General features: G+C 40.6%; 1 protein-coding gene across 5 annotated transcripts in view; it reads right to left on the bottom strand.

Moving 5' to 3' along the window:
• ADCY2 (adenylate cyclase 2) overlaps positions 1 to 18,660 on the bottom strand; it is a 431,011-nt gene that overhangs the window by 400,833 nt on the left and 11,518 nt on the right. For 4 of the 5 annotated variants that reach the window (XR_012157385.2, XM_073332377.2, XM_073332375.2 and 1 more), the window contains exon 2: positions 17,103 to 17,300. The exons of the other annotated variant lie outside the window; for it this stretch is intronic. Coding sequence is in view for 3 of the 4 variants with exons in the window: in XM_073332377.2 (XP_073188478.2) it covers positions 17,103 to 17,300 (198 nt within the window). In the remaining variant the exon portion in view is untranslated. The remainder of the gene's footprint in view (positions 1 to 17,102; positions 17,301 to 18,660) is intronic. 5 annotated transcript variants of the gene reach the window in all.

An 18,660-nucleotide genomic window follows, 5' to 3' on the forward strand; every position in this document is an offset into this window, starting at 1 on the left:
ATTAAGCTAATAAGGTCCACAGATATTTAAATTAGGGGCACAGGATACACAGGGAGAAGGGGGCAGAAATTAGTAGCCTACAGTGAAAATTATTTTAATGTTTCCAGAATTTAACAGTAGAATGTTTACATTTAAAGAAAAAGCCAACTGCACTGAGAACCTTGTCTAACTAAGTACATCGTCTACCCACTATTAGTATCCCTCTAAATTGTCTCATCTACTGTATGCTTCTTAAACAAACTGCAAAAAGGAAAGTGCTAAATATGCCAATTTAAATGTTATTTACCCCTTCACATAACACAAGAACCAGGGGACACTCAATGAAATTAATAGGCAGCAGGCTTAAAACAAACATGAGAAAATACTTCACACAATGCGCAGTCAACCCGTGCAACTCATAATCAGGGGATATTGTGAAGGCCAAAAGTATAACAGGATTCAAAAAAGAATTAGATAAGTTCATGGAGAGCTAATAAACTTGAAAATTGCCCTCTTTTGTTCATTGCCTCTGAAGCATCTGTCATTCGCCACTCTCAGAAGACAGGATACTGGGCTAGATGAACCATTGATCTGTCCAGTTTGGCCATTCATAAGTTCTTAAATAAGAATAAAGCATTAAAAAGAAAGATATGGAAATAAAACCTGGTGTTGGATTTCAGGGTTCTTGTGCAACTGCTTTTCTACTTCCGCTAATACTGATTCCACAGACTGATACGTTACCCACAACTTCTTCTTGCTAAGCTTAAAATCTGAGAGCGTTCATACAATTTTCTCTGAATAGTTTGTGTGAACCAGATGTTAATAAAGCATTTTTGCACTACAGTAAAGGAAAAAGCTTAGACCTTAGCTCTACACTGGTTATTGTTGAATTTTATTTAAATGCTCATTACTCTCGTTCTGATATTATTCAGATAACATGGTATGTGCAAGAAGCAAATAGAAAAGATGTATCCTAGGCACAGACATGATTAACAGGTATTAAAGTTATCTTCAATTATCACAATTAACAATGTCAGAGTAACATTATTCAAGTTATTATACTAAGGTATTAGACGAATATTACTTTGTCATAAAGTAACACACTTATCAGGATGTTTGTTTTACGCTACAAAATTAAAAGACAGTATTACTGTTAAAATAATGGAATCTCCCATCTTCTTCCTAATTGGCAACATGCAGCGTGCTGCACAAGACTCATTATACAATACAGAGCAGTTGCTTATTAAAATCTCCATCTAGCATCATGAATGTGACTTTTAAAACTGGGTTGAAGAAAAATAGCTGTTTATCACTGTCACAGTTGCAGGGCTAGCTACACCTCCTGTCCCCTTTCTGGTCTCTCTGGGTGCATCTCCTCCGATATCCAGCTCTGGGCCTTTATCTGTCCCAGGGTGGAATTTTCCAATTCTCACACTCTGAGACCCAGGCCCTGAGTTACAGTATCCTATAATCAACCATTCTCACCCTGCAGGTCTGCCTAATTTTGAGCACCTGCTGTTCTTCCCTTTGGGAATCTGTGACCAGCGCTATCAAGCATTCCAGTCTTCTTAAAACAAAAGTGTGGTTTCTTTTAGCAGTCGGAACAAAGCTTTAAGAAAAAAAGGGTTTTAAAGACAACCATCTTCACATGGCTATCTTGCCTGAAGCCCTACCATCCTGTGATGATGACCTAGACAAGCCAGACTTCTCCATACAAGCCAACAGGGTGTGAGGTACCTCACTTGGTTCCCCTGAACAACTACTGCTTGCCTCTTGAGAGAGGGTCCCTTTTAATCTCCCCAGAGGTTTGTTCTTCTCTGCTCTCTTCATCCTGGTTAGAACCAGTATTGGAGGTTGGTTGGAAAGAAGGCAAAATCACAGATAAATTAGTCCTGGCATTGTCCCCCAACAACACGTAAACATTTCCTGAGAGGTGGTTCTCTTGAGCCATTCCTACCTGTTTTTCCAGACAGACTCCTGTTAAGTTAAACCAATATCGTTGTTCAGAATAAACACCAATAACTGAGCCAACATATATAATTGATACTTGATTAAAAAATCTGTTTGCCACTCCGTAAATGAAGCATCAGTTATCAAATGAAGATGAGTAACATCCATCCTGGTAAGTGTGCATCATACAGTATTCTAGCCCCAAACTGAAACACATTTTCATACAACTCCCATTATTTATAACTAGTGATCTGTGACTCTTAAAATATTTCCGTCTCTCCTCTGCTTCCTATTTCCTCAGAATTTTATAGAGAATTTAGAGGGTTTTATTGCACTGATGAATCAGTAGTAAATGCCTTTCAAAGTTTATGGTAGCTCCTGTACCATAAAACTTATTTCTGACATATCGGTTAGATAGTTAAAGAGTAGAGTCAAAGAGTATTAAGCCCATAAAACGGGCATAAGTTTCAGAACTAAGAGATTAGTATGTGACTCCAGTAACATGGGAAATGAAAATTCATGATAAAACTCAAACCCTTGCTGACAATGAATCTAGGTCAAATATTTTATTTCTAATGGCCACTGTACTTAGCCATCCTTATTCATGTCATTGCTAGAATAATATATGTACATCATTTTGGCTATTCAACAGGTTTGACACACTAATAACCACACTACTTTCTTGCATATGAATTCACATTAACATACTTTAAACAGCAGGTATCCCAATATTTATATAATTTTACAGGTTGATCTGGCTATCAATGAGGCTGACATTCGCTGAAATATATTTATTTTAAAGCCACCTCATTACAGGTTTCATTCACTCAGAGGCAAATCCTGCCATCTCCTTCTTAGGCTTAAAAAACTTTCAGATTCTGGAGTGATGTGGAAAGCTACACTGTCAATAGAGTTAGCATCCTTCACTAACTACTGCTAACTATTATTATTTATACAGGGCCAGAACTGTACCTGGAGCTTCATAAAACACATAGAAAGATGAGGGTCACTGCTGCAAAGAGATTGCAGTGCAAATTTAGCTACTTCTAATCAATTTTCCCTCTGCATTTTACTGTATTTGGAGCAAAAACTTGCAAGCTTAAATTACTAAAGAATTAGAAACTTGCTTACAGGAATGGCGTTTTGATTGCTTACTTCCATTCGGTGAAGCAAGTGAAGAAATCTGAGCAATAACTGAAATCTGCAATTGAGTGTTGATTCATTGCACAATGGCTGAAAACACAAATATACTACATGGTATGCCTAGTCAACTTGTTATGCCAGAAACATTTCTATGGCAGACAGGTAACCAAAACACTACAAATGCACACAAAAGAAAAATAAAAAAATAAACACAAATATAAGGGACAGTATCATATTTATGCCTGCCTTGCTCAAGTTCTCTCTCAAATAAGCTTAATCCTTTACCATATTTCTCAGAGGCAAACATCAACAGTGAAAAACAGCAAAGTTTGCTAGAGTATCCCAGATGACACTTTCATAACAAGAACTTTTGTATAAAACTTTCAACAATTCTCTGAAATCTCATAATTCAAGTAATTGACACTAATATCTGTTATTACAAAAGCCTATTAAAAGGATTATTTTCTATCTCAAAATCAACTATTAAATGCATGTGAGGCTTACAATACTTTCTGAAAACAACATATTCCATTTCTAATTATGAAATAGCTTTAGAACACTAGAGTCAAAGAGATGGACCTCCAGCAGATTAGCAGCAGCAAGTCAGACAAAACAATATTGTGTGACACTATTTGGAATGAGAGTCTCTGATTGTTTCAACCTTGGCAAAAACATTTTGAGTTAATAGATTTGATTGATAGTATTAATTCTTTCACACTTTACACTGGCCAAAAATGTGTTAAGGTTCTAGGCAAAAACCTTAACTGTTTTAGATTGAAGTTGTCCTCATATAAAACCTGTGGCCTGCAATACTGATTAAGAATGATATACCAGGATGAAATCCAGTGGATCCAACTGTCAGAAACACACAGATCTGTATTATGTCTATTTCAGATTCGCAATTGCAATGCATTTCTGTGGAATTATTGTAATATTCTCCTTGGCTAAATGCATACGTATCCTTCCACGGAAAATCTCACAAGGCATACAAGGTGCACAATAATCCCCATAAAATGCATTGTTGGTTGAATCTTTGCATTTAAATATGCTCAGTCCTATAAAAGAAACTCCTAGAGTGCACAGAATTCACTAATGAACAACAAAATGCTGGAAAAAATCTCAGAGGTTTCAAAAGCTTGTTTAGATAAGAAGCCAAAAGATATTTTATCATAAATTATATTAAATCTTCTCTGGTTTAGAAATATGTCTCACAAGATTTACAATAATTCTTATACCTGGATGGATCAGAAATATAGTTAGAATATCATTTCAGGATATTTCAATACTTCAGGTTCCTGATCCAGGTGAACTCTGAAAAGGTAGAAGCATTCAAAAATAAAAAAGTTAACTGCAATATTTTAAGCCTGAAAAAATTTGGTGTGGTTTTGGTTTCAATTTCAGGCAAAGGTTCATGTTGATCTTTATTTTATCTGAAATAGTTCACTCATCCCTATACTGTATATGATAATAAATGCAACCTCCTGCACTGAAGGAATTTTGCATTTTAAAGCTAATCTCTTTCATACTTCTAACTCTGCTGCCATGTTTAATGATGCTAAGGGTTTATGCATATCTGGCCATGTAGTCAGAAAATGTTACCCACAAAACACTCAAAGAAAATATTTTTTTCAAATAATCAGCAACATTAATTGATTTCAGAGAAGGTATGGGGGAAATTATGCACCCTGAAAACTTCATTTAGGGCTAGAGTCTACCCTCAAATGCATGAAAAGCATCTAAAAAAATTATAAATGGTGTGACACAGCAAAGTAAACCCAGCATGTCAGCTGAAAATTAGTATTGTTTCCAAGGTCTGAATTTCAGAACACATTGAAAAAATACTGTAGTTTAGGTTTAGTTTAAAAAAAAAAAAGCATTTATGCTCAAATATCCAAAAGAGGTTACTCTCTAAAACTGTGGGAATCAGAAGTATCAAACCTTACCTGAAATAATTTATGCACCATAATTGAGCATACATGAAGAGCCAACTAGAAAACATCTGGTGCCACGGCTATGCACCCATAATTTCATTAAACTGAGATGAATACCAAAAATCCAGAAATTATGGAATTCATTAGATGAATGCTGTCTGAATTTCTTCCTTCTCAAGATCCACATTTTACCTTCTACTTAAACAGCACTTTTCACCCCGGGATTTCAGTGCACAATGAATGGTGTGTACACATTTAACATATCCAAGCACACTGACATACCTCCTGTACAAAAGACTGACAGCTATTAAATATGTCACAAGACTATGTAAAAAGGTGACTGTTGTCTAATAACTAAACTGTCAGTGAAATGAGAGGAAAATGATGCAATTTTCTTCCCATATTACATGTAATTCTGCCTGTGGGTGGGGCACTTACTCCTCCGTCATCAGGTGCAACAGGTGCTACTGCCTCAAGTTACCTTCACTGGTTGGACAGTTTGTATCTCACTGTTTGGTTAGTTTACCCAAATCAGAAAGTCCACATTTTCCAGGATAATGAAAAGTCCAAATAGAACAAAAACAGTACTTCACCCTCACCATCCCAGTCCTCTCCACAGCCCATGTATCCTTGTCCCCTTGATTGCAGGCTTCTAGTCACATGAATCATAGGACTGGAAGGGATCTCAAGAGGTCATCTAGTCCAGTCCCCTGAACTCAAGGCAGGACTAAGTATTATCTAGACCATCCCTGACAGGTGTTTGTCTAACCTGCTCTTAAAAATCTCCAATGATGGAGATTCCACAACCTTCCTAGGCAATTTATTCCAGTGCTTAACCACCCTGACAGTTAGGAATTTTTTCCTGATGCCCAAACTAAACCTTCCTTGCTGTAATTTAAGCCCATTGCTTCTTGTTCTATTCTCAGTGGTTAAGAACAATTTTTCTCCCTCCCCCTTGTAACAACCTTTTATGTATTTGAAAACTGTTATGCCCCACCTCAGTCTTCTCTTTTCCAGACTAAACAAACCCAATTTTTTCAATCTTCCCTCATAGGTCATGTGTGTTCTAGACCTCTAATCATTTTTGTTGCTCTTTTCTGGACTTTCTCCAATTTGTCCACATTTCCTGAAATGTGGCGCCCAGAACTGGACACAATACTCCAGTTGAGGCCTAATCAGTGCAAGTAGAGCGGAAGAATTACTTGTCATGTCTTGCTTACAATACGCCTGCTAATACATCCCAGAATGATGTTCACTTTTTTTGCAACACTGTTACACTGTTGACTCATATTTAGCTTGTGATCCACTATGACCCCCAGATCCCTTTCCACAGTCCTCCTTCCTAGGCAATCATTTCCCATTTTGTATGTGTGGAACCGACTGTTCCTTCCTAAGTGGAATACTTTGCATTTGTCCTTATTGAATTTCATCCTATTTACTTCAGACCATGTCCCCAGTTTGTCCATATCATTTTGAATTATAATCCTATCCTCCAAAGCACCTGCAACCCCTCCCAGCTTGGTGTCATCCGCAAACTTTATAAGTGTACTCTCTATGCCATTATCTTAATCACTGGTGAGAAGAAATTTATTCATAACCAAGTCCTTCATCCCGCGGCTACATGTATATCAACACACCATCTCAAAGTGGCACTATGAAGAATGAGGACCCATGCCAGTGTTCTTCTAAAGATTCCAGCCCTCTCCGCAATGAGCCCCACAATGGATTTTTGGTAAAATCCTGGTCAATGGAGAGCCCTATCAGCAGGTGCATGCTCTTTCCACGTCTCTTTCTACATAGGGAAATGACTGATCCTTCCAGTTTGTTTCTCACCTCCTGAGCATACCTTGCTAACTACCCTACAGTTCCCATCTGAGCCTCCAAGAACTACAACCACCAGAATGCCTACGTCCTGTGACCAGTCCTCATAGGACCAGTACTCTTTTACTCTGCCCTTAGAATCATAGAATCATAGAATATCAGGGTTGGAAGGGACCCCAAAAGGTCATCTAGTCCAACCCCCTGCTCAAAGCAGGACCAATTCCCAGTTAAATCATCCCAGCCAGGGCTTTGTCAAGCCTGACCTTAAAAACCTCTAAGGAAGGAGATTCTACCACCTCCCTAGGTAATGCATTCCAGTGTTTCACCACCCTCTTAGTGAAAAAGTTTTTCCTAATATCCAATCTAAACCTTCCCCACTGCAACTTGAGACCATTACTCCTCGTTCTGTCATCTGCTATCATTGAGAACAGTCTAGAGCCATCCTCTTTGGAACCCCCTTTCAGGTAGTTGAAAGCAGCTATCAAATCCCCCCTCATTCTTCTCTTCTGCAGGCTAAACAATCCCAGCTCCCTCAGCCTCTCCTCATAACTCATGTGTTCCAGTCCCCTAATCATTTTTGTTGCCCTTCGCTGGACTCTCTCCAATTTATCCACATCCTTCTTGAAGTGTGGGGCCCAAAACTGGACACAGTACTCCAGATGAGGCCTCACCAATGTCGAATAGAGGGGAACGATCACGTCCCTCGATCTGCTCGCTATGCCCCTACTTATACATCCCAAAATGCCATTGGCCTTCTTGGCAACAAGGGCACACTGCTGACTCATATCCAGCTTCTCGTCCACTGTCACCCCTAGGTCCTTTTCCGCAGAACTGCTGCCTAGCCATTCGGTCCCTAGTCTGTAGCTGTGCATTGGGATCTTCCGTCCTAAGTGCAGGACCCTGCACTTATCCTTATTGAACCTCATCAGATTTCTTTTGGCCCAATCCTCCAATTTGTCTAGGTCTTTCTGTATCCTATCCCTCCCCTCCAGCGTATCTACCACTCCTCCCAGTTTAGTATCATCCGCAAATTTGCTGAGAGTGCAATCCACACCATCCTCCAGATCATTTATGAAGATATTGAACAAAACCGGCCCCAGGACCGACCCTTGGGGTACTCCACTTGATACCGGCTGCCAACTAGATATGGAGCCATTGATCACTACCCATTGAGCCCGACAATCTAGCCAGCTTTCTACCCACCTTGTAGTGCATTCATCCAGCCCATACTTCCTTAACTTGCTGACAAGAATACTGTGGGAGACCGTGTCAAAAGCTTTGCTAAAGTCAAGAAACAATACATCCACTGCTTTCCCTTCATCCACAGAACCAGTAATCTCATCATAAAAGGCAATTAGATTAGTCAGGCATGACCTTCCCTTGGTGAATCCATGCTGGCTGTTTCTGATCACTTTCCCCTCATGCAAGTGCTTCAGGATTGATTCTTTGAGGACCTGCTCCATCTATCCAGATGTGATGATATACAACATGCCAGCCACAATGATTCTCTTTTCCTATGCAATATAGCTCATCGGTCATATTTAGCAAGACATGTTGCTACCATGTGGACACCAACCCCAGGCTTCTCCTACAGAGACAGCCTGTAATTATGCCTTCCTCACCCCACTTCAAGTTATGGCAGTTGGAGGCTAGAGGCTGGTAACAAGGTGTTGACATAAATGCAGGTCCACAGCTGAAGGACTTAAGAATGTAACAACATAAGAACTGCCATACTGGGTCAGACCAATAGTCCATCCATTCTGACAGTGGGCAGTGCCAGATGCTTCAGAGGGAATGAGTAGAACAGGGCAATTTATCGAGTGATTCATCCCGTCATCCAGTCCCGCTTCTAGAAGTCAGAGGTTTAGGGAGACCCAGAGCATGGGGCTGCGTCCCTGATCATCTTGGCTAATAGCCATTGATGGACCTATCCTCCATGAACGTATCTAATTCTTTTTTGAACCTGGTTATACTTTTGGCCTTCACAATATCCCCTGGCAACAAGTTCCACAGGTTGACTGTCCATTGTGTGAAGAAGTACTTGCTTATGTTTATTTTAAACCTGCTGCCTATTAATTTAATTGGGTGACCACTGTTTTTTGTGTTCTGTGAGAGGGTAAATAACACTTCCTTATTCACTTTCTCCACAACGTTCATGATTTTGTACACGACTACCATATCCCTCTTCAGTCATCTCTTTTCTAAGACTACCAGTCCCAGTCTTTTTAATCTCTCCTCATATGGAAGCTAATCCAAACCCTTAATCATTTTTGTTGCTCTTCTCTGTACCTTTTCCAATTCTAATATATATTTTTTGAGATGGGGTGACCAGAACTGCATGCACTATTTAATATGTAGGTATACTATACATTTGTATCGCGACATTATGATATTTTCTGTCTTATTATCTATCCCTTTCTTAATGGTTCCTACATTGCTAGCTTTTTTGACTGCTGCTACATACTGAGATGTTTTCAGAGAACTATTCAAGATTACTTTAAGATCTTTTTCTTGAGTGGTAACAGCTAATTTAGATGCCATCATATTGTATGTATAGCTGAGATTATGTTTTCCAATGTGCATTACTTTGCATTTATCAACACTGAATTCCATCTGCCATTTTGTTGCCCAATCACCCCATTTTGTAAGGATCCCTTTGTAACTCCACACAGTCAACTTTGGACTTACCTTGAATAACTGTGTATCATCTGCACACTTTGCCAACTCAATATTTATCCCTTTTTCCAGATCATTTATGAATATGTTGAGTAGTACTGGTCCCAGTATAGATCCTTGGGAGACCTTGCTATTTAACTCTCTCCACTGTGAAAACTGGCCATTTATTCCCTACCTTTTGTCTCCTATCTTTTAACTAGCTACTGATCCATGAGAGGACCTTCTCTGTTATCCCATGACTGCCTATTTTGCTTAAGAGACTTGGTGAGGGACCTTGTCAAAGGCTTTCTGTAAGGTCATGTACACTACATCCACTGGATCACCCTTGTCCACATGTTTGTTAACCTCTTCACAGAATTCTAATAGATTAGAGACATGATTTCCCTCTACGAAAGCCCCAACATATCATGTTCATCTATGTGTCTCATAATTCTGTTCCCTACTATAGTTTCAACCAATTTGCTTGGTGCTGAAGTTAGGTTTACCAGCCAGTAATTGAAATGATAGCCTCTGGAGCCCTTTTTAAAAATAGGCATTACATTACCTAGAAGATAATAAGGTGATAAGTAGCAGTCATCATGGATTTGTCAAGAAAAAATTGTGTCAAACCAACCTAACAGCTTTCTTTGACAGGGTAACAAGCTTGTGGATGGGGGGAAGCAGTAGATGTGGTATATCCTGACTTTAATAAGGCTTTTGACACTGTCTCACATGACCATCTAATAAACAAACTACGGAAATACAACCTAGATGGAGATACTATAAGGTGAGTGCATAACTATTCGGAAAACATTTCCCAGAGAGTAGTTATCAGTAGGGCCCTACCAAATTCACGGCCATGAAAAACATGTCACGGACCATGAAATCTGGTCTCCCCACTGTGAAATCTGGTCTTTTGTGTACTTTTACCCTATACTATCCAGATTTTACAGGAGAGACCAGCATTTCTCAAATTGGGGGTCCTGGCCCAAAAGAGAGGTGCAAGGGGGTTGCGAGTTATTTTAGGGAGGTCAGAGTATTGCCACCCTTATTTCTGCACTGCCTTCAGAGCTGGGCATCTGGAAAATGGTGGCTGTTGGCCAGGCACCCAGATTTGAAGGTAGTGCCCCACCAGCAGCAGTGCAGAAGTAAGGGTGGCAATACCATACCATGTATCAGAGTGGTAGCCGTGTTACTCTGGATCTGTAGAAGTGGCAAAGAGTCTTGTGGCACCTTACAGACTAACAGACGTATTGGAGTATAAGCTTCCGTTGGTGAATACCCACTTTGTTGGATGCATGTTCCATACCATGCCATCCTTACTTCTGCGCTGCTGCTGGTGGCGGCTCTGCCTTCAGAACTGGGCTCCTGACCAGCAGCTGCTGCTTTCCGGCTGCCCAGCTCTGAAGACAGCGCCTCTGCCAGCAGCAGTGCAGAAGTAAGGGTAGCAGTACTGCAAACCACCCCTCAATAACCTTGCAAACCCTGCCACCCCTTCCCACACACACACAACTCCTTTTTGGGTCAGGACCCCTACAATTGTGACACTGTGAAATTTCATATTTAAATAAATGAAATCATGAAATTTACAATTTTTAAAATCCTATTACTGTGAAATTGACCAAAATGGACTGTGAATTTGATAGGACCCTAGCTATCAGTGATTCACAGTCAAGCTGCAGGTCATATGGATCCTGCAAGGATCAGTCGTGGGTCCATTTCCATTCAATATCTTCATAAATGATTTAGATAATGGCATAGAGAGTACACTTATAAAGTTTGTGGATGATACCAAACTGGGAGGGGCTGAAAATGCTTTGGAGGATCAGATTAAAATTCAAAATGATCTGGACAAACTGGAGAAATGGTCTGAAGTAAACAGGATAAAATTCAATAAGGACAAATGCGAAGTACTCCGACTAGGAAGGAATAATCAATTGTACACATACATAATGGGAAATCACTGCCTAGGAAAGAGTACTGCAGAGAGGGATCTGGGGGTCATAGTGGATCACAAGCTAAATATGAGTCAACATTGTAACGCTGTTGTAAAAAAACTAAACATCGTTCTGGGATGTATTAGCAGAAGTGCCGTAAGCAAGATATGAAAAGTAATTCTTCCACTCTACTCCGTACTGATAAGGCCTCAACTGTAGAAATGTGTCCAGGTCTGGGTGCCAAATTGGAGAAAGTCCAGAGAAGAGCAACAAAAATGATTAAAGATCTAGAAAACATTACCTATGAGGAAAGACTGAAAAAATGGGGTTTGTTTAGTTTAGAGAAGAGAAGACTGAGGGGGAACATGATAACAGTTTTCAAGTACATAAGAGGTTGTTACAAGGAGAAGGGCAAAAATTGTTCTCATTAGCTTCTGAGAATATGACAAGAAATTGCAGAAGGGAGGTTTAGGTTGGACATTAGGAAAAACTTCTTAATTGTCAGGGTATTTAAGCACTGGAACCAACTGCTTAGGGAGACTGTAGAATCTCCGTCACTGGAGGTTTTTTAAGAACAGGTTAGACAAACACCTGTCAGTAAAGGTCTAGTTATTACACAGTCCTGCCTTGAATGCAGGGGACAGGACACGATGACCTCTCAATATCCCTCCCAGTCCTACACTTCTATGATTCTATGATTAGCTATCCCAGAATCATCTGGTACATAGGCTGATTTAGGTGATAGGTTACATACCACAGTTAGCAATTCTGAAATTTTATATTTGAGTTCCTTTAGAACTCTTGGATGAAAGCCATCTGGTCCTGGTGATTTATTACTGTATAATGTATCCATTTGTTTCAAAACCTCCTCTACTGACACCTCAAGCTGGGACAGTTTCTCAGGTGTGGGAATCTCCCTCAGATACTCTGCTGTGAAGATCAATGCAAAGAATTCATTTAGCTTCTCCTCAATGGCCTTGTCTTCCTTGAGTGCTCCTTTATTGCCTCAATAGTCCAGTAGTCCCACTGATCATTTGGCAGACTTCCCACTTCTGATGTACTTAAAAATATCTGACAGGTTTCAGAGTAGCAGCCATGTTAGTCTGTATCCGCAAAAAGAAAAGGAGTACTTGTGGCACCTTAGAGACTAACAAATTTATCTGAGCATAAGCTTTCGTGAGCTACAGCTCACTTCATCGGATGCATTCAGTGGAAAATACATTGGGGAGATTTATATAGAGAACATGAAACAATGGGTGTTACTATACACACTGTAATGAGAGTGATCAGGTAAGGCGAGCTATTACCAGCAGGAGAGCGGGGCGGGGGGGGACCTTTTGTAGTGATAATCAAGGTGGGCCATTTCCAGCAGTTGACAAGAACATCTGAGGAACGGGGGGGGGGGGGGGGGAGGGGGAGGAGAGGGGAGGGAAGGGAAGGGAATAATCATAGGAAAATAGGATAGGCAAAGGCAGCATGTCCTAACCTCCTTGCCAGTGATGAGTGGCCATTACAGACTGCAGTCTGCCCCAGGGAAAGGGGGCTAGATGATGACTGGAAGTAGCCACTGAGGCAAGGGCACCGGGGTCTGGGAGGGACTTGGGGCCAGCGGCAGGTAAGATATCGGCCTGCAGAGGGTGCTCCGTAAACTGCAAAAAGAGCTAATTCCAAGATGACCAGCAGGAGGTGCTGAACCGGTGAATCTTTGCCTCACTACAGGAAGTTAAAATGACTGCTGCAGATACTAAGGTGACCTTACCCACTCAAATGAAAAACTGCAATTTTTTAAGGGTGGCCCCTGTATTCTTATTCCTATCTTCTGCAATAACTGCAATGTGTGAGTTGTTTAGAGGAACAGTATGAAATAATGAATGTTTGAGTAATCCAGCCTAGAGATCACAAAGGTATGGACTCTCCGTTATCTAGAAGAGACTTCTTCTCACTCCAACCAATTCATACCTTCCTTTTTATAACAGAACGCTTTTGCCTGGGCCTACAGTGCCAATCAGTTAATAACACAGTGAACAGTAAATTTATTTGTTCTACTACAGGTCCTTTGACAGCGAATCCCTGAATCCTAATTCTCACTTACAGAGAGGAAGGCCGCAGACCTAAAATTAATTACATAAATGCTCAATTTTAAGCCTAAGTCAACAGTTTCAAAGGGACTGCTCATGTGTTTAAAGTTTAGCATGTGCCTAAGTGTTTGCAGGATCAGGGCCTAAGTAATAAGGCAGAGTGCTTTTTGAAGTTACTGTTTATCTTAAAGGATTAGAAGCCACCATATATATCACTAAAATGTTAAAGATTCTACCAAACTTTCAGTCTACAAAAATTTGCAAAAGGAAAACTTAATATACATGATAAAATCCCTGTTACAATTCAATGGGGGAGCCAGAGGTTGGTCCTGGCAGAAGTCACCAGAGTCGGAGACCTCCTGGACTACGACCAGGGAGACCGGCTGGATCCCCTGACACTCACTCAGCGCATGAGGCTCTCCAGACCTCATACTCCCCGGTGGCTACTTCAGGAGCTGAGGGCCACCTTGCTGCCCACTGCTTGGGTTTACCTGGACTGGGTCCTGAGAGAGGGCACGTCCCGCCCACCCTCCATCCCAGGCAGTCCGGATCTTTTCATCGGGCCCCTGCCCCGTGGACCCAACCGACACCCGGCCCCCCCCTCCCCCGCCTCTTCACCGTGAGCTGGATACATGAGCTGCACCCGGTCCGTTTCCAGACCGCGCCAAGGAAACATCTATACACGCTCGTGCTCCACACCCTTCACATCCTTACCCTCACGCCCCGCCCTGACACGAAGTGGCAGGACCTCCTGCCACCTTTAGAGGGTGAGAGGCCCCAGTGGGCTGGCCTATATTCCACCCTGGTCCCGAGGGCCACCAGGGATATTATTTGGCGGCTCCTTCACGGGGCCATGAGCACGGGCGTGTACTTGGCGCGGTTTACTCTACTCCCAGACACCTGCCCCTTTTGCGGTGTGAGGGTAACCCTGGCGCACATATACCTGGAGTACGCCAGGCTGCAGCCCCTATTCCGGCTCCTCACAAATATTTTGTTAAGATTTTGGTTGCACTTTTCCCCTCACCTCCTTATCTATGTACTCCCTGTCCTTGGCCCCGCTAAGTCACGGGACCTCCTGGTCAACCTCCTCCTGGCCCTGGCTAAAGTGGCCATCTATAAAACCAGGGTGAGGAGGTTGGCTGATGGAGTCTCCTGTGACTGTGGGGCCCAATTCCGATCCTCTGTCCATTCACGCCTCCGGGCAGAGTTCCTCTGGGCAGCGACCACTGACTCCTTGATGCCTTCGAGGAGCAGTGGGGGCTGTCTGGGGTTCTCTGCTTGGTGTCTCCGTCTGGTTTCCTTCATTTGACCCTTTGACCGCACTCCTGTCCCTGTTGTTTATTAGTTGTCCCCCATAATTATTTGGTTTTCCAGGTCCTGTGGACCCCTCTCTTAGGCTGGGGGGAGATCCTTTAGCAGTGGGCGGATGGCACTTCCTGGATCCCAATAAGACAATTCAATGGGGGGGAAAGCAAGAAAATAAAAGTTGTGAACTATAACTCTATAATACAGTGGATTATTAATAAGTATCAGAAATATAACAAATAAATCACAGTAGATTTACCAATTTAGGTATCAGTTCTGTGCCAACTGAATTTAATGGGCATTTTGACAGGGGTAGGTCATGCAATCCTGCAGTGATATTCATGGGAATGACACTGGCATGGGACAAGGCAGAAGACTCCATAAGATTTACTTTATGTTGCTCAAATCCTCCCCTCTGTGAGGAAGTACTGGGGTGCTGCAAAGAAAACAGGAGGTGCAGCCTCCCAACCCCATAGTTTTCTTCTAATCAGATACTAGGGTCCCACTTCCATGGAGGGGCTGCCTCTATGCATTGCTGCTGCTGCACCATGGCATAGTACTTCTGAGGCTGTGCTATAGCTGCCATTAAGGGGGTTCCTAGCAAGGCTTAATGCTCTTGAAACAGCATTAATTCACAATCAGATTTCTGCATGGAAGTCCAGAGACTTGGCAGCGGCTGATGTCATGGAGCTTAACTGAACCTAAAGAGCTTCAGTGAGGCGCATCAGTAAGATCCCACAGAGGCAGAAATAATGTTCCCCACCTTCATACCTCCCAGGAGAGATTTTTCTGGCCATTAGCTTCTCCAATCACAGAAGTCTAGGGGTGATATGGACGTTAGTTTTCAATCATTTATATATCACAGTTGTTTTTGTTCTCCTAGATACATTTTTATCTATCTAATTTATAAAGCAACATGCTGAGTCTATTATCTTCTGATTCACCTTGTTCAGTTCTTACATTAATTGAGAGACTTAATACTGCGCTCCTTAGCAAGTACCAATAGCAGAGCATGTTGGGGGGTGTGTGTTTTTTTAGTTTGTAATATTAGATTTAATAATTATATTGGTCACGCTTTGCTCATTTTCCAAGCCTATACTGAAAGCAGAAGAGAATTAGTTCTCTGGAATAAGTTACTTAAGAGGAATTCTAATACTCATTTACTTGCTTTTTCAAATAACTTAATCTGTCAGTTAAAGGATACAAGGACATTATTCAATACAACCAGATTCTTTTTTCCTCTTATTTGTTCCGTGCTACAGAATTTCATGTGTTGCTTAATCGTTATTGATATGAATAAACTAATTATAGATTAGGGTTCACATTCAATGACCTTCCAAAAACACCTTCACTAATCAGAAGAAGCACCTCTTTTTTTATATATGATAAATAAACTTATGATGTTAGAGGTGGTGGCATGTAAAGATGATCTGCTAAGTGGGCTTGAGGTTTTTGTTTTGGGTTTTTGGGTTTTTAATTGGGCTTGTGCCCTATCTTGCTTCTTTAAGACCTATAGAGAAGGCCTAGAAGGTTGTGGAGCAAAGTATTTTTTCCCTCCCTACTTTATTATCTTAGAAATATTGGGGGTATCCAGAAAGTTTGGGTTTTGTGGATGATCTTTTGGAGCACTCAGAACATTTGTACTGCAAGCTCTTCAATCTTAATTTACGTATTGGAGCATGAGCTTTCGTGGCTCATGCTCCAAGACGTCTGTTAGTCTATAAGGTGCCACAGGACTCTTTGCCGCTTTTACAGATCCAGACTAACACAGCTACCCCTCTGAAGCTTAATCTTAACTGAAGGGATGGGAATGTTGAATCTTTAACAAATACATCTTTTCTTCAATGGGTTGGAGTTGTAATTTATTGGAATTGAACACGTGTTAACAAAAACCAAAGTTTTGAACAGTCTGACTAAAACTCCCTTTCCCTCTCGATAACTCTGCTTTTGGTCACTTTACTCTTCTGATACCACAATTGCACTAGTTTTCCAGTCACCACAGAATATTTCATGATAGCAAAAACAGAATGTTCAATATCTAAACAAGCAGGCAAAAAGAAAAGAAATATTTCAGACCTTCTTTCTACAGTATTAAGAGCAAAAAGAGGGCACAAGCTAATTTTTTTCATGTTGCAGATAGAAATACATTTATGTAGAGTCTGAGCCTGCAAACCCTTACTTATGCAAGTATTTCACATGAGCTATCCCACTGACAGGAATGAGAATACTTGTATATGAAAGGATTCTCAGGATCTGACTCAAATATCATAAAGAAAAACAAATTAAAAAAAAAAAAACCTTACCTGGTCCCAGGGACACATGATACCTCCAAAACACATGAAGAGATATCCCATGGCAACAAGACACACCCACACCACCAAAGAGAAAATACGGAGCAGCTTCTTAAACACAGATTCTATGCAGACAAGGATAAATATGGCAAAGAAGATTGCTAGGGCTGTTGGAACGGTTATTAAAAATGCCACATGATCATCAATTTCCTGGAAAGAGAGAGAAGTGAAAAGGAAGTTAAAATTTAAAGAACTTGGGCTCACAACTAAAACATGTCTTTCTCACAAATATTTGATTAAACAATCAATTGTTCTAAATTGGTAGCCCATTGAGTTTGAATCTTACAAAGGCACGATGAATATACAGAACTATTTTTTTCACTTTTAATATCACATTTGGGACTATTTACATAATACAAAAACTGTTAACTATACTATTGCAATGTGCACCCTATGATAAATGGAGGAAATGATTATTACAAAGTAGAATCAGGAAAATCATTGTACACACTGAAGTGGGACTTAGCCATCTAAACCATTTAGGCTTGCAGTGCTGAGCGGAGCAATGCTTAAACATCTTTTTAAATTTTGGGCTTAACTCCTTATTACCTAGTCCAGAATAGCAGCAAAGAATGTGTGAGTAAAACAGGAATGTATTATTCACACTTCTCTGGAGGTTTTGTTGTATTGAAAGCTATATCAATTACTTAACTAAATGTTTCATATGCATAGACTGAGCTTAGTTTCTTAAGCCATATCACTGGAAATTTAGTAGTTAATGGAATCCCAGAGCTTGGCAAAATCAGTTACATGTGGATCAGGTTTCAATCATATCCAATCTACAATGAAATTTATTTAAACTAAGCAATACTTAAAATTATTTGCAGAACCAAAAATAAGTAATCAATTGTTACTACATGACTTTATAACTTTCAAGACAAATCACTTTAACATTATACTAAAATAAAATTGTTTTATACCATTGTATTAGCTCCACAGTACTTATGGTTAGAGGCACTAGCACTGTAAAGACCTGATCCTGCAATCCTTAAACACACAGTTACTCACTTATACAAGCAGTCCAGACTGTAATGGGATCAGTAGCGTGAGCAAGAGCTGTGGAGTCAGGCCCCAAGAGCTTATTTTTCAAATGCTTAAACCTTCCAGAAAATTACCCTTTAGGCTGAAATTTTTCATATTTGTTTCTCATCCCAAAGATGAATTCTTCTGGATAACATGAAAAATTCCATTTGGCCGATTTTGAGATGTGTAAGTATGATTGTTGTTGTTGAATTTTGTTGATTTTTTTTTCTGCTCTGATAACTTAAAACTGGCTTTGTTTTTAAACTTTAGAACTTGGCATGTCATATAATAGCTCTCAATGGGATGTGCACATTTTCTTTTGTTTGATCAAAAATTGTCTGACTAACAATGAAGTTAGATAAGATTGAAAATATATTCTGCAGGTGCAGTACATCCTCCTTCCCTTCCTTCCCCTTAATAATTCAGCAAAACACTGAATATCTGCAGAGATCCTTAGCATCTTCACAAAGTCTCTGGCAAGTCCTTC

Source organism: Lepidochelys kempii, chromosome 2, assembly GCF_965140285.1.
Source record: "Lepidochelys kempii isolate rLepKem1 chromosome 2, rLepKem1.hap1, whole genome shotgun sequence".
NCBI lineage: Eukaryota > Metazoa > Chordata > Testudines > Cheloniidae > Lepidochelys > Lepidochelys kempii.